This window comes from Bombina bombina, chromosome 2, assembly GCF_027579735.1.
Source record: "Bombina bombina isolate aBomBom1 chromosome 2, aBomBom1.pri, whole genome shotgun sequence".
NCBI lineage: Eukaryota > Metazoa > Chordata > Amphibia > Anura > Bombinatoridae > Bombina > Bombina bombina.
In genome coordinates this window covers 582,274,190-582,295,471 of record NC_069500.1, presented here as the reverse complement: position 1 = coordinate 582,295,471, position 21,282 = coordinate 582,274,190, and the positions used below count along the sequence as shown (strand labels likewise).

Below are 21,282 nucleotides of genomic sequence, written 5' to 3'. Positions count from 1 at the left end.
TGTGCAGTGAAGACCAAGTCGCTGCCCTACATATCTGATCAACAGAAGCCTCGTTCTTGAAGGCCCATGTGGAAGCCACAGCCCTAGTGGAATGAGCTGTGATTCTTTCGGGAGGCTGCCGTCCGGCAGTCTCGTAAGCCAATCTGATGATGCTTTTAATCCAAAAAGAGAGAGAGGTAGAAGTTGCTTTTTGACCTCTCCTTTTACCGGAATAAACAACAAACAAGGAAGATGTTTGTCTAAAATCCTTTGTAGCATCTAAATAGAATTTTAGAGCGCGAACAACATCCAAATTGTGCAACAAACGTTCCTTCTTTGAAACTGGTTTCGGACACAGAGAAGGTACGATAATCTCCTGGTTAATGTTTTTGTTAGAAACAACTTTTGGAAGAAAACCAGGTTTAGTACGTAAAACCACCTTATCTGCATGGAACACCAGATAAGGAGGAGAACACTGCAGAGCAGATAATTCTGAAACTCTTCTAGCAGAAGAAATTGCAACTAAAAACAAAACTTTCCAAGATAATAACTTAATATCAACGGAATGTAAGGGTTCAAACGGAACCCCCTGAAGAACTGAAAGAACTAAATTGAGACTCCAAGGAGGAGTCAAAGGTTTGTAAACAGGCTTAATTCTAACCAGAGCCTGAACAAAAGCTTGAACATCTGGCACAGCTGCCAGCTTTTTGTGAAGTAACACAGACAAGGCAGAAATCTGTCCCTTCAGGGAACTTGCAGATAATCCTTTTTCCAATCCTTCTTGAAGGAAGGATAGAATCTTAGGAATCTTAACCTTGTCCCAAGGGAATCCTTTAGATTCACACCAACAGATATATTTTTTCCAAATTTTGTGGTAAATCTTTCTAGTTACAGGCTTTCTGGCCTGAACAAGAGTATCGATAACAGAATCTGAGAACCCTCGCTTCGATAAGATCAAGCGTTCAATCTCCAAGCAGTCAGCTGGAGTGAAACCAGATTCGGATGTTCGAACGGACCCTGAACAAGCAGGTCTCGTCTCAAAGGTAGCTTCCAAGGTGGAGCCGATGACATATTCACCAGATCTGCATACCAAGTCCTGCGTGGCCACGCAGGAGCTATCAAGATCACCGACGCCCTCTCCTGATTGATCCTGGCTACCAGCCTGGGGATGAGAGGAAACGGCGGGAACACATAAGCTAGTTTGAAGGTCCAAGGTGCTACTAGTGCATCCACTAGAGCCGCCTTGGGATCCCTGGATCTGGACCCGTAGCAAGGAACTTTGAAGTTCTGACGAGAGGCCATCAGATCCATGTCTGGAATGCCCCACAGCTGAGTGACTTGGGCAAAGATTTCCGGATGGAGTTCCCACTCCCCCGGATGTAATGTCTGACGACTCAGAAAATCCGCTTCCCAATTTTCCACTCCTGGGATGTGGATAGCAGACAGGTGGCAGGAGTGAGACTCCGCCCATAGAATGATTTTGGTCACTTCTTCCATCGCTAGGGAACTCCTTGTTCCCCCCTGATGGTTGATGTACGCAACAGTTGTCATGTTGTCTGATTGAAACCGTATGAACTTGGCCCTCGCTAGCTGAGGCCAAGCCTTGAGAGCATTGAATATCGCTCTCAGTTCCAGAATATTTATCGGTAGAAGAGATTCTTCCCGAGACCAAAGACCCTGAGCTTTCAGGGATCCCCAGACCGCGCCCCAGCCCATCAGACTGGCGTCGGTCGTGACAATGACCCACTCTGGTCTGCGGAATGTCATCCCTTGTGACAGGTTGTCCAGGGACAGCCACCAACGGAGTGAGTCTCTGGTCCTCTGATTTACTTGTATCTTCGGAGACAAGTCTGTATAGTCCCCATTCCACTGACTGAGCATGCACAGTTGTAATGGTCTTAGATGAATGCGCGCAAAAGGAACTATGTCCATTGCCGCTACCATCAACCCGATCACTTCCATGCACTGAGCTATGGAAGGAAGAGGAACGGAATGAAGTATCCGACAAGAGTCTAGAAGTTTTGTTTTTCTGGCCTCTGTCAGAAAAATCCTCATTTCTAAGGAGTCTATTATTGTTCCCAAGAAGGGAACCCTTGTTGACGGAGATAGAGAACTCTTTTCCACGTTCACTTTCCATCCGTGAGATCTGAGAAAGGCCAGGACAATGTCCGTGTGAGCCTTTGCTTGAGGAAGGGACGACGCTTGAATCAGAATGTCGTCCAAGTAAGGTACTACAGAAATGCCCCTTGGTCTTAGCACAGCTAGAAGGGACCCTAGTACCTTTGTGAAAATCCTTGGAGCAGTGGCTAATCCGAAAGGAAGCGCCACGAACTGGTAATGCTTGTCCAGGAAAGCGAACCTTAGGAACCGATGATGTTCCTTGTGGATAGGAATATGTAGATACGCATCCTTTAAATCCACCGTGGTCATGAATTGACCTTCCTGGATGGAAGGAAGAATAGTTCGAATGGTTTCCATCTTGAACGATGGAACCTTGAGAAACTTGTTTAAGATCTTGAGATCTAAGATTGGTCTGAACGTTCCCTCTTTTTTGGGAACTATGAACAGATTGGAGTAGAACCCCATCCCTTGTTCTCTTAATGGAACAGGATGAATCACTCCCATTTTTAACAGGTCTTCTACACAATGTAAGAATGCCTGTCTTTTTATGTGGTCTGAAGACAACTGAGACCTGTGGAACCTCCCCCTTGGGGGAAGTCCCTTGAATTCCAGAAGATAACCTTGGGAGACTATTTCTAGCGCCCAAGGATCCAGAACATCTCTTGCCCAAGCCTGAGCGAAGAGAGAGAGTCTGCCCCCCACCAGATCCGGTCCCGGATCGGGGGCCAACATTTCATGCTGTCTTGGTAGCAGTGGCAGGTTTCTTGGCCTGCTTTCCCTTGTTCCAGCCTTGCATTGGTCTCCAAGCTGGCTTGGCTTGAGAAGTATTACCCTCTTGCTTAGAGGACGTAGCACTTTGGGCTGGTCCGTTTCTACGAAAGGGACGAAAATTAGGTTTATTTTTTGCCTTGAAAGGCCGATCCTGAGGAAGGGCGTGGCCCTTACCCCCAGTGATATCAGAGATAATCTCTTTCAAGTCAGGGCCAAACAGCGTTTTCCCCTTGAAAGGAATGTTAAGTAGCTTGTTCTTGGAAGACGCATCAGCCGACCAAGATTTCAACCAAAGCGCTCTGCGCGCCACAATAGCAAACCCAGAATTCTTAGCCGCTAACCTAGCCAATTGCAAAGTGGCGTCTAGGGTGAAAGAATTAGCCAATTTGAGAGCATTGATTCTGTCCATAATCTCCTCATAAGGAGGAGAATCACTATCGACCGCCTTTATCAGCTCATCGAACCAGAAACATGCGGCTGTAGCGACAGGGACAATGCATGAAATTGGTTGTAGAAGGTAACCCTGCTGAACAAACATCTTTTTAAGCAAACCTTCTAATTTTTTATCCATAGGATCTTTGAAAGCACAACTATCCTCTATGGGTATAGTGGTGCGTTTGTTTAAAGTGGAAACCGCTCCCTCGACCTTGGGGACTGTCTGCCATAAGTCCTTTCTGGGGTCGACCATAGGAAACAATTTTTTAAATATGGGGGGAGGGACGAAAGGAATACCGGGCCTTTCCCATTCTTTATTAACAATGTCCGCCACCCGCTTGGGTATAGGAAAAGCTTCTGGGAGCCCCGGCACCTCTAGGAACTTGTCCATTTTACATAGTTTCTCTGGGATGACCAACTTGTCACAATCATCCAGAGTGGATAATACCTCCTTAAGCAGAATGCGGAGATGTTCCAACTTAAATTTAAATGTAATCACATCAGGTTCAGCTTGTTGAGAAATGTTCCCTGAATCAGTAATTTCTCCCTCAGACAAAACCTCCCTGGCCCCATCAGACTGGGTTAGGGGCCCTTCAGAAATATTATTATCAGCGTCGTCATGCTCATCAGTATCTAAAACAGAGCAGTCGCGCTTACGCTGATAAGTGTTCATTTTGGCTAAAATGTTTTTGACAGAATTATCCATTACAGCCGTTAATTGTTGCATAGTAAGGAGTATTGGCGCGCTAGATGTACTAGGGGCCTCCTGAGTGGGCAAGACTCGTGTAGACGAAGGAGGGAATGATGCAGTACCATGCTTACTCCCCTCACTTGAGGAATCATCTTGGGCATCATTGTCATTGTCACATAAATCACATTTATTTAAATGAATAGGAATTCTGGCTTCCCCACATTCAGAACACAGTCTATCTGGTAGTTCAGACATGTTAAACAGGCATAAACTTGATAACAAAGTACAAAAAACGTTTTAAAATAAAACCGTTACTGTCACTTTAAATTTTAAACTGAACACACTTTATTACTGCAATTGCGAAAAACATGAAGGAATTGTTCAAAATTCACCAAATTTTCACCACAGTGTCTTAAAGCCTTAAAAGTATTGCACACCAAATATGGAAGCTTTAACCCTTAAAATAACGGAACCGGAGCCGTTTTGAACTTTAACCCCTTTACAGTCCCTGGTATCTGCTTTGCTGAGACCCAACCAAGCCCAAAGGGGAATACGATACCAAATGACGCCTTCAGAAAGTCTTTTCTAAGTATCAGAGCTCCTCTCACATGCGACTGCATGCCATGCCTCTCAAAAACAAGTGCGCAACACCGGCGCGAAAATGAGGCTCTGCCTATGCTTTGGGAAAGCCCCTAAAGAATAAGGTGTCTAAAACAGTGCCTGCCGATATTATTATATCAAAATACCCAGATAAAATGATTCCTCAAGGCTAAATATGTGTTTAATAATGAATCGATTTAGCCCAGAAAAAGTCTACAGTCTTAATAAGCCCTTGTGAAGCCCTTATTTACGATCGTAATAAACATGGCTTACCGGATCCCATAGGGAAAATGACAGCTTCCAGCATTACATCGTCTTGTTAGAATGTGTCATACCTCAAGCAGCAAGAGACTGCTCACTGTTCCCCCAACTGAAGTTAATTGCTCTCAACAGTCCTGTGTGGAACAGCCATGGATTTTAGTGACGGTTGCTAAAATCATTTTCCTCATACAAACAGAAATCTTCATCACTTTTCTGTTTCTGAGTAAATAGTACATACCAGCACTATTTCAAAATAACAAACTCTTGATTGAATAATAAAAACTACAGTTAAACACTAAAAAACTCTAAGCCATCTCCGTGGAGATGTTGCCTGTACAACGGCAAAGAGAATGACTGGGGTAGGCGGAGCCTAGGAGGGATCATGTGACCAGCTTTGCTGGGCTCTTTGCCATTTCCTGTTGGGGAAGAGAATATCCCACAAGTAAGGATGACGCCGTGGACCGGACACACCTATGTTGGAGAAATGACATACAAATACATGAGAAACTGCTATGTAACAACGAGAAACATCATCATACAGTAAGAGCTCAGTAGCTAATAATATCAAGTCAATAATAGTATAATATGCAGTAGTTTCTAATGACAGGATAAGAGTAGACAATAGTATGTCATGCGTAGAGTCCCAAGACTAAGCAAACCTCATACATTTTTAACTTTTAGGAATTATAACGTTTCATTAATAAGTAATAAACAGTAAAACATGGTGCATATGCACTTATAAATGTATATTAACATCAAGCTTATGATGAGAAAGAGAGATACTCAGCATATACATTGCATACACGAGAGGACTTACATTATATATAAAGAACATAGTTATTATATAATATTGGTAATTGCGGTTGTTCACAAGGGAACCGCGAATTAAGTATCTGGACTAATCACAAAGAACCAGAATACTATACAATAAGGGGGGGAGGGAGGTGGTAAAGTGAACAATTATACGAAGATATGTAACCTGGGAGCCAAAAGGTTCATTATGTGTCGGGGAAGAGTTACCTAAAGAAATAAATGTAGGTGGGATAGGAGGAGATAAGCTATAGTAATACTGGGCACTATCATCATCAGTGTGTGACTAGGTATAGTTGGGTTGCTAATAAGTGCATAATAAGAAACTAATGCATGCTAGGACATTGCCAAATCCAATATGCTAGAGTCCCAAAATCTAAATGTACAAGCGTGACATAAGCTAAGTATCTCAGCTCTGATAACTCAAGGGGGAGTGGAATATGAGTGTATTGCATAAATGATCAAATGAATGATGAGGAAATGAGTAAGTAAATGAATGCGGGAAAGGGCAAATGAGTGAGTAGAGAAATGAGTGGGGGGGAAGCACGTTTAGTGGGTAAATGAGTGAATAAGTGGAAGATTAATGAATGCTGAATGAATGGGTGAATGTGTCAAACATCCTGCTCTCTCTAACTTAAGAGCAACAATATCTTAAAACATTTCTTTTAAACTCAATTATCCCCATAATCTCATAAGCTATAGGATCTCACTTTATATGGCGATAATATATAGCTTATGTGCCCCAGCCAATGGTATCCGAAAGCGCAATAAAGGAAGATATGTAGATGGTTTATATGTGGGCTTATAAAGCTGGGTACATTAGCCTATAAACAGACAAGCTGACATATATAGCAATAAAGAGATACATATCACAGTATGTCAAGTATAGAAGTATAGTATAGTGTGTAGTCAAGTGTGTAGAAGGGGATAATTAGATAAATACGACATACAGTATAATGTAAGTATTCAGATTGCTACATTGTAGGGCAGTATGGTCCTGTATGTAAGGTCATGGACCTATTGGATATCAGGTGAACATTAAGAGTAAGATGGTTACCCGTTAGGCTAATGGTATATCCGGCAAGATAGAATTACTCATGCCACGTAGAGTAGCAATCTGGGGAATTTAGACATGTGGAAATGAAACATATATATAATGAAGCAGGATAGTAGTGAGAAACAGCTTTAACTTACAAGCATATTTGCTTGTCCAAAAATAGAAGTGGCACTAAAGTAAAAAGGGCAGCAGTTAGCTAGGCAGTGTAATGAAAATATGAAATAAAACAGCTTCATATGTTTGTATTTTCTGTTCCCCGCCGCCCAGACACGGGCCCTATGTCCAGGCGACAAGACAAACAGGCAACTATAATTACAGTATATGAAAATATTTTCCAGATAGGAAATCATCCTGAAAAACACTAATGTGTCATACAGCAAGAATATTGTAGTCCCAGAAACAGATTGTGGAATTTCAAAAAGCATTAAGCGCAAAACATTTTAATAAACAAACAGTAAATAAACCATCTAATAGTGTAAATAGTTATCACAGCATTTAACTAGGGACATTAGTTTACTGCTAAAATTCGCGTTATTACCTGTTTTAGTATAGACAGCGCAAATAATAAAGCTTTAAATGGTATGAATGTGCTGAAAATATTAGCACCTAATGCCACATTATGTTTAGTAACATATAGATTATTGCTAGGGCTTAAAGGTTAACTAGTTAACTCACAACAAATAACGTATAATATGAATAACAAAACCATAGCTATATTAGAAAATCAATTTAGTGATTAAATGTAAAATGACTTGAAGCATAATAGACCTAATAAGGCTTTTAATCCCGCTGCTAATACTGCAGTATAGATAAAGTAGCTTTCAGTGTTCTAGGTTCCAGTATATGAGAGTCATAATTCTGGCCAACAAATGGTTAATATAACAAAAACAATAGCCAGCAAGTCTAATAGATTTCTTACAGTAACTTTCCCAGGGTAAGATGTCAGCCCAACATCCAGACTAGACAGGTCAGATCGCCTGAGAGTAATAGAAGCAGGAGTGCTATCCTACCCCTGCTTTCAAGGTGGTGTAAGTGTCAGTGATGCGGCACTCAGGGTTCCATGAGCGTGTCCGAGTGCCAGGTGCTGTGGCCCTACCTTCCCCAATAAACAACTTTGGAAAGCCTTTGAGCCCTTTAGAGATGTCCTATAGCATACAGGGGACTCCTGAGGGAAGCTGGATGTCACAGTTTCTAATTTTAACTGCAACAACTGTAACTTTTATACTACAACAGTGGAAAGCCTCAGGAAACTGTTTCTAGGCAAAATTTAAGCTAGCCATGTGGAAAAAACTAGGCCCCAATAAAGTTTTATCACCAAAGCATATATAAAAACGATTAAACATGCCAGCAAACGTTTTATACTGCAATTTTATAAGGGTATTACCCCTGAGAGTAAGCATGATACCAGTCGCTATTAAATCACTGTATTCAGGCTTAACTTACATTAATCCGGTATCAGCAGCATTTTCTAGCATTTTCCATTTATAGAAAAAATTGCAACTGCACATGCCTCATAGCAGAGTAACCTGCACACCATTCTCCCGCTGAAGTTACCTCTCTTCTCAGACATATGTGAGAACAGCAATGGATCTTAGTTACAACCTGCTAAGATCATAGAAAATTCAGGCAGATTCTTTTTCTATTTACTGCCTGGGATAAAATAGTACAACTCCGGTACCATTTAAAATAACAAATTTTTGATTGAAGATAAAAAACTAACTATATTTCACCACTCTCTCTTACTACCTCCATGCGTGTTGAGAGTTGCAAGAGAATGACTGGATATGGGAGTTAGGGGAGGAGCTATATAACAGCTCTGCTGTGGGTGTCCTCTTGCAACTTCCTGTTGGGAATGAGAATATCCCACAAGTAATGGATGATCCGTGGACTGGATACACCTTACAAGAGAAAAGGTCAGCACATTAGTAAATATTAAAATAAAAACTTAAGGGGGGAAAAGAAAGTGTACATTATAATTTTGGATTTTCATACCTCATTATCGGATTCCACAAGCACTTGATCATATTCACTAAGAGCTACTAGGAACATTATGGAGGTAACGTTTTCAAAGCAATGTATCCATTTTCTTCTTTCTGATCTTTGTCCTCCCACGTCCACCATTCTGCAAGAAGAACAGTAACTATTAGCTATAACAAAGGACAAGACTAAACCAATTTCTTTTTCTACATACCAGTCCATTTCTACATAATATAACAGATTTCAGTTTACAAGTAATGTTTTATTTATTTCATTATTAAAAATGTTTTATAGGACCAATTGATAACATACTATTATCTGCTAATATTTTATATCATTAGTACACATACTACTCTGTGGCATTTCTACCTAAAATGTATGTTGTTAATGTATTGGCTTTCAATAAAATGTCCAGCCTAACACTCATCATCAAAAAGATAAACAACCTAGGTGTAATGATGAATAATGCAGAGCTTTCATTTATTTATTTTACATATAACTTAAAACTGAAATGTGTAGTTTGTACACAGCACCCAGAGAGACTGTAATGCATTCTGAATCCTGACCTTCCTACATACTTCACGGTGATTGCTTGATACGTGCAGGAGCTCATGTATACCTGTCCTAAATGAGACACAGCAAAGAAGAAAATATAAAACAGTCAAAATTGTGTTGCAGGCTACAAGCATCTCAAACTTTTCTAACCAAATGACAATCTGACATTCTTTAAATGCATTTCCTTTATATGCAGATATTTTGCAATTAAGTGATTACATTTCTAATGAATATATAAAAACATAATATTGTCCCTTTAAGCAGGTTCTTGCTATTATGGAAATACAATGAAAAAAGATAACAACCGCTGCACTCCCAGTTGCAAAAAACATAACTTATGTAAGAACTTACCTGATAAATTAATTTCTTTCAGTATTTCCCAACAGTAAGGAAAGATGCCGTGGACTCTCCTTGTATTAAGAAGGAAAAGGTTTATTTTTTGTGAAGGTAGGATTATTGTTTACTTCCCAGTTGTAGGGTCTTCAGTCTAATTACAATACAACTAAGATATTGTTGTACTTTAGTCAGATAGAAGGCCAGAGAACTGGGAAGTAAACAATAATCCTACTTTTACAGAAGACCAATTAATCTTGGCTAGGACTCAGGAGGCATTAGAATAGTTTTCTGGTTGTCTTTTGTGATGGTTTAAATTGCCTGAAGAAGCAGAGCAATTGGAAATTTAGACTAGCAAGTCTATCTTCTAAGGGACTGCCACCACACGCTCTTAGCACAATTCCTGAATCCTTTTTGCCAAAACGAAAGGAACAGCCACAACTAAATATAGAACTGTTCAACAGCAAAATGTGAAGAAAAATGGCTTGTAGGTAAATAAAATTAAAAACCAGGAAACATATATAAATATACATATATACAGGTGCAGGTTAAGGAAAAAATACTGTGTATAACTTGAAAGTAACTTCTAAACACACTACGCTGACCGTGCTAAATTTAAAGTAACAGTAGCCATAACAATTACATTTTTTTTATTAAAGGCACCCAAAAGTGTTACCTCAGAGGCAGTAACTTGCTTCCAGTAGATGAGCCCATCCTAGGCAGTGCAAGCATGATGCCAAGGATCTATATCAGTAACAAAATATTCAACTCAGGGATCGCTCACTGTAAACCAGGGGAGTGGTGGACAAGTCCACATTTCACTGAGTCTTTCATGACTGTAATAAGAAGATGGCTACACACAGGGCCGCCACTAGAAATTTTGGGGCCCCTGACTTAACCATTGATCAGGCCCCCCCCCCTCCTTTGACATGTGCAATTTTTTACCAAGTGACTAAAACGTATATGCACTTTATTCTTAATTGTCTATTTAAACTTGGAAATGTTGTAAAGGTAGTAACATACACTGAAACACACACACACACACATAAGGATTCACATACAGACACTTTAGCAAACATGCAAAGAAACTCAGACACAGACACCCAAACAGACACTCAGCACTTGTTTACATTGCCCTGACAAGTAATGAGGTAAACTACAGTTTTGTAAAAAAAGGAGATTTAGAAAACAAAATATGGAGTTCTGATTATCTTTTTGTAAAGGACGATGACAACTAAATGATGACAACAGCATGCAGTGACTGAAAGGAAGGGCCCTGAACTGCCTAAACAATAATTTAAAGGTCAAATGGTGGATTGGTAACTTCCGGAAAGGTCTCATAAGTCTCAAAGTCTGTAGAAAGATGTGAATAATCAGTAGTAAGGTCAAAATGTCCTAAAAAGGAACAGACAATGGACACCCACACACAAACTCAAACTTGCACATACACCCAAAGAAACACCAACAGAGACAGCCTCAGAAAACACACAAAGACACCCACAGAAAACACAAAGACATACATACACACCCTCACTGAGAAATCCACAGAAAACACACAAAGACATACACACACCCTCACAGAGACATCCACAGAAAACACAGACATACATACACACACACACACCCTCACAGAGACATCCACAGAAAACACAGACATACACACCCACCCTCACAGAGGCATCCAGAGAAAATACACAAAGACAAACACACGCCCACCCTCAAAGAGACACCCATAGAAAAAGCTCCAAGACATATGCACACACCCTCACAGACATCCACAGAAAATGCACAAAGACATACACACCCACCCTCACAGAGATACCAACAGAAAAAAAATACACACTCATAGAGACACAAACCAAAGCACAAAGACATAAACACAGAAACACTCACAGGAGGAAACATTTATGCACCTTGCATCCCCTAAATCAACAGTGTGTGACATGGATGATAAAAAAATGCAGAAATTAAGAGATCACTTTTTAAAGAATCATATTTGTAAATGTGCAAACAAAAATAATTCTGTGAATTCAAAATTGTACATTAATGATCTGGGTAGATGGCTAGATGAAGAAAAGTACTTTTAAAAGGTTGACCTGTTTGTTTGATATTTTCCCCAACCAAGAGCACCACTTCAAAACAGAATTTATGTTTACCTGATAAATTACTTTCTCCAACGGTGTGTCCGGTCCACGGCGTCATCCTTACTTGTGGGATATTCTCTTCCCCAACAGGAAATGGCAAAGAGCCCAGCAAAGCTGGTCACATGATCCCTCCTAGGCTCCGCCTACCCCAGTCATTCGACCGACGTTAAGGAGGAATATTTGCATAGGAGAAACCATATGAAACCGTGGTGACTGTAGTTAAAGAAAATAAATTATCAGACCTGATTAAAAAACCAGGGCGGGCCGTGGACCGGACACACCGTTGGAGAAAGTAATTTATCAGGTAAACATAAATTCTGTTTTCTCCAACATAGGTGTGTCCGGTCCACGGCGTCATCCTTACTTGTGGGAACCAATACCAAAGCTTTAGGACACGGATGATGGGAGGGAGCAAATCAGGTCACCTAGATGGAAGGCACCACGGCTTGCAAAACCTTTCTCCCAAAAATAGCCTCAGAAGAAGCAAAAGTATCAAACTTGTAAAATTTGGTAAAAGTGTGCAGTGAAGACCAAGTCGCTGCCCTACATATCTGATCAACAGAAGCCTCGTTCTTGAAGGCCCATGTGGAAGCCACAGCCCTAGTGGAATGAGCTGTGATTCTTTCGGGAGGCTGCCGTCCGGCAGTCTCGTAAGCCAATCTGATGATGCTTTTAATCCAAAAAGAGAGAGAGGTAGAAGTTGCTTTTTGACCTCTCCTTTTACCGGAATAAACAACAAACAAGGAAGATGTTTGTCTAAAATCCTTTGTAGCATCTAAATAGAATTTTAGAGCGCGAACAACATCCAAATTGTGCAACAAACGTTCCTTCTTCGAAACTGGTTTCGGACACATAGAAGGTACGATAATCTCCTGGTTAATGTTTTTGTTAGAAACAACTTTTGGAAGAAAACCAGGTTTAGTACGTAAAACCACCTTATCTGCATGGAACACCAGATAAGGAGGAGAACACTGCAGAGAAGATAATTCTGAAACTCTTCTAGCAGAAGAAATTGCAACCAAAAACAAAACTTTCCAAGATAATAACTTAATATCAACGGAATGTAAGGGTTCAAACGGAACCCCCTGAAGAACTGAAAGAACTAAGTTGAGACTCCAAGGAGGAGTCAAAGGTTTGTAAACAGGCTTGATTCTAACCAGAGCCTGAACAAAGGCTTGAACATCTGGCACAGCTGCCAGCTTTTTATGAAGTAACACAGACAAGGCAGAAATCTGTCCCTTCAGGGAACTTGCAGATAATCCTTTTTCCAATCCTTCTTGAAGGAAGGATAGAATCTTAGGAATCTTAACCTTGTCCCAAGGGAATCCTTTAGATTCACACCAACAGATATATTTTTTCCAAATTTTGTGGTAAATCTTTCTAGTTACAGGCTTTCTGGCCTGAACAAGAGTATCGATAACAGAATCTGAGAACCCTCGCTTCGATAAGATCAAGCGTTCAATCTCCAAGCAGTCAGCTGGAGTGAGACCAGATTCGGATGTTCGAACGGACCTTGAACAAGAAGGTCTCGTCTCAAAGGTAGCTTCCATGGTGGAGCCGATGACATATTCACCAGATCTGCATACCAAGTCCTGCGTGGCCACGCAGGAGCTATCAAGATCACCGACGCCCTTTCCTGATTGATCCTGGCTACCAGCCTGGGGATGAGAGGAAACGGCGGGAATACATAAGCTAGTTTGAAGGTCCAAGGTGCTACTAGTGCATCCACTAGAGCCGCCTTGGGATCCCTGGATCTGGACCCGTAGCAAGGAACTTTGAAGTTCTGACGAGAGGCCATCAGATCCATGTCTGGAATGCCCCACAGTTGAGTGACTTGGGCAAAGATTTCCGGATGGAGTTCCCACTCCCCCGGATGCAATGTCTGACGACTCAGAAAATCCGCTTCCCAATTTTCCACTCCTGGGATGTGGATAGCAGACAGGTGGCAGGAGTGAGACTCCGCCCATAGAATGATTTTGGTCACTTCTTCCATCGCCAGGGAACTCCTTGTTCCCCCCTGATGGTTGATGTACGCAACAGTTGTCATGTTGTCTGATTGAAACCGTATGAACTTGGCCCTCGCTAGCTGAGGCCAAGCCTTGAGAGCATTGAATATCGCTCTCAGTTCCAGAATATTTATCGGTAGAAGAGATTCTTCCCGAGACCAAAGACCCTGAGCTTTCAGGGATCCCCAGACCGCGCCCCAGCCCATCAGACTGGCGTCGGTCGTGACAATGACCCACTCTGGTCTGCGGAAGGTCATCCCTTGTGACAGGTTGTCCAGGGACAGCCACCAACGGAGTGAGTCTCTGGTCCTCCGATTTACTTGTATCCTCGGAGACAAGTTTGTATAGTCCCCATTCCACTGACTGAGCATGCACAGTTATAATGGTCTTAGATGAATGCGCGCAAAAGGAACTATGTCCATTGCCGCTACCATCAAACCTATCACTTCCATGCACTGCGCTATGGAAGGAAGAGGAACGGAATGAAGTATCCGACAAGAGTCTAGAAGTTTTGTTTTTCTGGCCTCTGTCAGAAAAATCCTCATTTCTAAGGAGTCTATTATTGTCCCCAAGAAGGGAACCCTTGTTGACGGAGATAGAGAACTCTTTTCCACGTTCACTTTCCATCCGTGAGATCTGAGAAAGGCCAGGACAATGTCCGTGTGAGCCTTTGCTTGAGGAAGGGACGACGCTTGAATCAGAATGTCGTCCAAGTAAGGTACTACAGCAATGCCCCTTGGTCTTAGCACAGCTAGAAGGGACCCTAGTACCTTTGTGAAAATCCTTGGAGCAGTGGCTAATCCGAAAGGAAGCGCCACGAACTGGTAATGCTTGTCCAGGAATGCGAACCTTAGGAACCGATGATGTTCCTTGTGGATAGGAATATGTAGATACGCATCCTTTAAATCCACCGTGGTCATGAATTGACCTTCCTGGATGGAAGGAAGAATTGTTCGAATGGTTTCCATTTTGAACGATGGAACCTTGAGAAACTTGTTTAAGATCTTGAGATCTAAGATTGGTCTGAACGTTCCCTCTTTTTTGGGAACTATGAACAGATTGGAGTAGAACCCCATCCCTTGTTCTCCTAATGGAACAGGATGAATCACTCCCATTTTTAACAGGTCTTCTACACAACGTAAGAATGCCTGTCTTTTTATGTGGTCTGAAGACAACTGAGACCTGTGGAACCTCCCCCTTGGGGGAAGCCCCTTGAATTCCAGAAGATAACCTTGGGAGACTATTTCTAGCGCCCAAGGATCCAGAACATTTCTTGCCCAAGCCCGAGCGAAGAGAGAGAGTCTGCCCCCCACCAGATCCGGTCCCGGATCGGGGGCCAACATTTCATGCTGTCTTGGTAGCAGTGGCAGGTTTCTTGGCCTGCTTTCCCTTGTTCCAGCCTTGCATTGGTCTCCAAGCTGGCTTGGCTTGAGAAGTATTACCCTCTTGCTTAGAGGACGTAGCACTTTGGGCTGGTCCGTTTCTACGAAAGGGACGAAAATTAGGTTTATTTTTGGCCTTGAAAGGCCGATCCTGAGGAAGGGCATGGCCCTTACCCCCAGTGATATCAGAGATAATCTCTTTCAAGTCAGGGCCAAACAGCGTTTTCCCCTTGAAAGGAATGTTAAGTAGCTTGTTCTTGGAAGACGCATCAGCTGACCAAGATTTCAACCAAAGCGCTCTGCGCGCCACAATAGCAAACCCAGAATTCTTAGCCGCTAACCTAGCCAATTGCAAAGTGGCGTCTAGGGTGAAAGAATTAGCCAATTTGAGAGCATTGATTCTGTCCATAATCTCCTCATAAGGAGGAGAATCACTATCGACCGCCTTTACCAGCTCATCGAACCAGAAACACGCGGCTGTAGCGACAGGGACAATGCATGAAATTGGTTGTAGAAGGTAACCCTGCTGAACAAACATCTTTTTAAGTAAACCTTCTAATTTTTTATCCATAGGATCTTTGAAAGCACAACTATCTTCTATGGGTATAGTGGTGCGTTTGTTTAAAGTGGAAACCGCTCCCTCGACCTTGGGGACTGTCTGCCATAAGTCCTTTCTGGGGTCGACCATAGGAAACAATTTTTTAAATATGGGGGGAGGGACGAAAGGAATACCGGGCCTTTCCCATTCTTTATTTACAATGTCCGCCACCCGCTTGGGTATAGGAAAAGCTTCTGGGAGCCCCGGGACCTCTAGGAACTTGTCCATTTTACATAGTTTCTCTGGGATGACCAACTTGTCACAATCATCCAGAGTGGATAATACCTCCTTAAGCAGAATGTGGAGATGTTCCAACTTAAATTTAAACGTAATCACATCAGGTTCAGCTTGTTGAGAAATGTTCCCTGAATCAGTAATTTCTCCCTCAGACAAAACCTCCCTGGCCCCATCAGACTGGTTTAGGGGCCCTTCAGAACCATTATTATCAGCGTCGTCATGCTCTTCAGTATCTAAAACAGAGCAGTCGCGCTTACGCTGATAAGTGTGCATTTTGGCTAAAATGTTTTTGACAGAATTATCCATTACAGCCGTTAATTGTTGCATAGTAAGGAGTATTGGCGCGCTAGATGTACTAGGGGCCTCCTGAGTGGGCAAGACTCGTGTAGACGAAGGAGGGAATGATGCAGTACCATGCTTACTCCCCTCACTTGAGGAATCATCTTGGGCATCATTGTCATTGTCACATAAATCACATTTATTTAAATGAGAAGGAACTCTGGCTTCCCCACATTCAGAACACAGTCTATCTGGTAGTTCAGACATGTTAAACAGGCATAAACTTGATAACAAAGTACAAAAAACGTTTTAAAATAAAACCGTTACTGTCACTTTAAATTTTAAACTGAACACACTTTATTACTGCAATTGCGAAAAAATATGAAGGAATTGTTCAAAATTCACCAAAATTTCACCACAATGTCTTAAAGCCTTAAAAGTATTGCACCCCAAATTTGGAAGCTTTAACCCTTAAAATAACGGAACCGGAGCCGTTCTTAACTTTAACCCCTTTACAGTCCCTGGTGTCTGCTTTGCTGAGACCCAACCAAGCCCAAAGGGGAATACGATACCAAATGACGCCTTCAGAAAGTCTTTTCTATGTATCAGAGCTCCTCACACATGCGACTGCATGTCATGCCTCTCAAAAACAAGTGCGCAACACCGGCGCGAAAATGAGGCTCTGCCTATGATTTGGGAAAGCCCCTAAAGAGAAAGGTGTCTAAAAAAGTGCCTGCCGATATAAACTTATCAAAATACCCAGATTAAATGATTCCTCAAGGCTAAATATGTGTTAATAATGAATCGATTTAGCCCAGAAAAAGTCTACAGTCTTAATAAGCCCTTGTGAAGCCCTTATTTACAATCTTAATAAACATGGCTTACCGGATCCCATAGGGAAAATGACAGCTTCCAGCATTACATCGTCTTGTTAGAGTGTGTCATACCTCAAGCAGCAAGAGACTGCTCACTGTTCCCCCAACTGAAGTTAATTCCTCTCAACAGTCCTGTGTGGAACAGCCATGGATTTTAGTTACGGTTGCTAAAATCATTTTCCTCATACAAACAGAAATCTTCATCTCTTTTCTGTTTCTGAGTAAATAGTACATACCAGCACTATTTTAAAATAACAAACTCTTGATTGAATAATAAAAACTACAGTTAAACACTAAAAAACTCTAAGCCATCTCCGTGGAGATGTTGCCTGTACAACGGCAAAGAGAATGACTGGGGTAGGCGGAGCCTAGGAGGGATCATGTGACCAGCTTTGCTGGGCTCTTTGCCATTTCCTGTTGGGGAAGAGAATATCCCACAAGTAAGGATGACGCCGTGGACCGGACACACCTATGTTGGAGAAATATAGTGTACAAATGTTCCCATCTGTCAGCTGTACTTGGGGATTTTGAAAATGCTGTACTCTATATGGTCTTGGTGGAACCTTAAGCTGTGGTACTCATACCATTAGATCTCTTTAAATGCAGGACTTAAGCTTGTTGGTATGCATTTCAAAATTAAGTCAGCTGTAGAGTAAACTGAACAGTTTTAAGTTAACCTGTCTCATTTCCAACACTGAGCAATCTTAGTCTGAGAGTATAACATGTTATGCAGATGTAAAAATCTTAGATAAAATGCCTCCTTGTATCTGGAAAGTCCTTGCATAAAGGGTCAGTAAACTGGAATGTAATATATATCATTTGTGTATTGAGGAGGAAACATTTCTGCATGGTTTTAAATATAGAATTTCTACAGCATTGTCAAATAATCATAAATACACTGCTGCTAAAAAAATGTGTTTTTATGGACCCCTGGCCCCACCATACAACTACTAGTACCACACTGAAGTTACAATCTTAAATTGCACAAAGAAATAAAAAACATTTGCTAAGTAATTCCTACCTCCTCTGCAAATGAAAGTGATCAGCCGTCTGACTCAGGCACACACTCTACAAACAAAGTGCCAAGTCTGTCATTTTTTTTTTAACTTCTTGCCTCATTGGGCCCCCCTAGCCCATTGGGCCCCTGACAGGAGTCACCCCTGTCACCCCCTGATGGCGGCCCTGGCTACACAAGTAAGGCTGCATACTCCATATTGTGGATCTAGTCAGTCAGGCTCTTACTGCAAAGGAACATCCAATGGAAGGTGCATATAGAGGCATCCAAGTAGATCACCGTCAGGGTGTCCCCTAATGCCACCAGTCTCCAGGCTCATCAGATTCCACCAATATACCTCTGGTATGTTACCAGCCCTTTCCCAAACACGTCAAGGATACGCAATTGCGGATAAGAACAGTGGGGGTTCCCACTATGGACAGCTGCTGTACCAACATGTCCTGATGAGTGTTTCGCTCCTTCTCCAATGCAGCCAGGAGCTTCTTACGGGTGCTGCGTCATCACCCACACACTTGCTTAAATCATGCCGTGCTTTACACATGTAATATTGAAGGTGGATTGGCATAAATTTTGTCCAACACTCTATCCATTCCTTCTTTTCACAGATGGTTTAATAAGCAAGTGGATTAATACATTGATACTTACAAAGTATTCATGTTATTCATTACACTGTTTAAAAATACAGCATAACCTAGTCAAAACTGTGTAACATCCATAAACAGCTATTTTAAGGTGGATTAGGTATGGCAGAAGATGTAAGCACTCCCATTGATTATACTTCCTTGATAAGTTGTAATTTCACAAGGACGTCTAGAGGAATTTTCAGAACATAAGCATATATTCATTTAAATAATCATTCCATATTCATTGCTACAATTCAAAGAGACTCCACCACAAATATCAGAAAAGAACTGTTACTTTAAGAATGATGCAAACTTTTCATTGAGTTCCAAATGAGACCGTGTTTGTAAATTATAAATCTGGTTTCTTTTTGTAGTAATAATCTATCAATATTACCATCACGTAAACCCAATTTTACTTGCTCAAAACCATTAAACTTTGAATCCTGATGTTGCATAAAATGTCTTGCCACAGGGCTATTAACATTTAACCCCTTAATACTATCACAATGTTCAGTGATTCTTGACCTGAATTCACAGATTTGGGACCAGTGGTACTTCTACTATGTGTTTAAAGGGACAGTCAACACCAGAATTTTTGTTGTTTTAAAAGATAATCTCTTTATTACCCATTCCCCAGTTTTGCATAACCAACACTGTTATATTAATATAGGTTTTACCTCTCTGATTAACTTGTATCTAAGCATCTTCTGCCAGCCCCGTGATCACATGACTTATTATATACTGACTGTCATTTTAGCCAATTAGTGCAGTGTCTGCCACAATCCACTGGCGTGATCACAATGTTATCTATATGGTTAACATGAACTAGCTTTCCCCTTTTGTGAAAAGCAAATAAAAAAAGCATGTGATAAGAGGCAGCCTTCAAGGGCTTAGAAATTATCATATGAGCCTTTCTAGGTTTAGCTTTCAACTAAGAATACCAATAGGTGATAAAAGTAAATTGGAAAGTTGTTTAAAATTACATGCCCTATTTGAAACATGAAAGTTTTTTTGGACTTGGCTGTCCCTTTAACCTCTTTGCAGGGACCAAATTAGGAATGGAAATACTATGAGCTTAAAAGGTCTTTTCAGTTAATTTAGGTTAGGGGAAGCCTCACAATTAAAAACAGACAGTAAGCACAGATTCTGCAGGGCTAATATCATATAAATAACATGCTTTTTCCAGTATTAAACCTTGGCGGGAGTATAAATCCACTTAACCCCATAGGGGGGTTTCACAGTTTTGAATTCTCACCAGAGGCTGAGGAGTTTATGGATCACCAACTCCTGAGAACAAGGCAAGAAACAAAACAAAAAAAACAAACTAAAAGCACCTATCTCTAAGATAATAGGCCTTTCTGTATAGCAACAGTGAATGGGGGAAGTTGCTTAAGAACACTGTATGAGCTGTTTGAGTGACAAAGGCTGCACTTGTGGTATACTGTGCCGGCACAACAGAAGTAAAAAACAGTGAATATGTAAACACAAGTTTCGCAACAGACTAAAAATACTAGGAATAGGGGCAGCGTTTCATGAAAACCTGTTATCAAAGAGCATGTCAATAACTGTACAAACAGGGATATGGATGCAGACACTAAAACCCTCCCCCATAAGCTCCAGGAATAAGAAATATATAACTTAAAAGTAATGAGTTTAAATGGAGTGGGATTAGGCCTTTTATGAACTGCGTGGTACAGGAAAAGCACACAGTGCAAAAAATCCAGTGAGGAAAGAACTTCAAGACTCTGACAAACACCTCTGCGTCTGAGAAAAATGCAGTCTCTATAGGATTTTCAATAGCCTCTGTATAAGGGAATCCTTAGAGACCTCTTCCCCCATTGAATAAAGGGAATTATCATGGTTTTATTTAAGAAAAAAATATTTTTCCAACTGGAACAAAAAGTTTGTTTCTAGAATAAAAAAAAACCTTAAAGGGTCAGCAGTCAACACTAAAAGTGTTATTGTTTAAAAAGTATAGATAATGCCTTTACTACCCATCCTTCAGCTTTGCACACCAACATTGTTATGTTCATATACTTTATAACATTTAAAACCTCTAAATTTCTGCCTGTTTCTAAGCCGCTAAAGACAGCATCTTATCACATTTTTTTTATTAGCTTTTCACAACAGGGGACTGCTAGTTCATGTGAGCCATATAGATAACATTGTGCTCACGACTGTGGTTTGTGGCAGACACTGCACTAATTGGATAAAATGCAATTCAAAAGATAATAAATAAAATGTAATGTGGTCAGGGGCTGTCAGAAGATGCTTAAATACAAAATAATCATAGAGGTAAAAACAGAATTTATGTTTATCTGATACATTTCTTTCTCCTACGGTGTATCCGGTCCACGGCTTCATCCTTACTTGTGGGATATTCTCAATCCCTACAGGAAGTGGCAAAGAGAGCACACAGCAAAGCTGTCCATATAGCTCCCCTCAGGCTCCGCCCCCCCAGTCATTCGACCGACGGTTAGGAGAAAAAGGAGAACCATAGGGTGCAGTGGTGACTGTAGTTTAGATTGTGTAA

The 21,282-nt window shown here is 41.2% G+C and overlaps 1 protein-coding gene across 2 annotated transcripts in view; it reads right to left on the bottom strand.

Moving 5' to 3' along the window:
- Positions 1 to 21,282, bottom strand: part of LOC128649286 (guanine nucleotide-binding protein G(q) subunit alpha) — a 466,803-nt gene that overhangs the window by 154,380 nt on the left and 291,141 nt on the right. For both annotated transcript variants that reach the window (XM_053702477.1, XM_053702478.1), the window contains one exon: positions 8,718 to 8,847. In XM_053702477.1, coding sequence (XP_053558452.1) covers positions 8,718 to 8,847 — 130 coding nt within the window. The remainder of the gene's footprint in view (positions 1 to 8,717; positions 8,848 to 21,282) is intronic.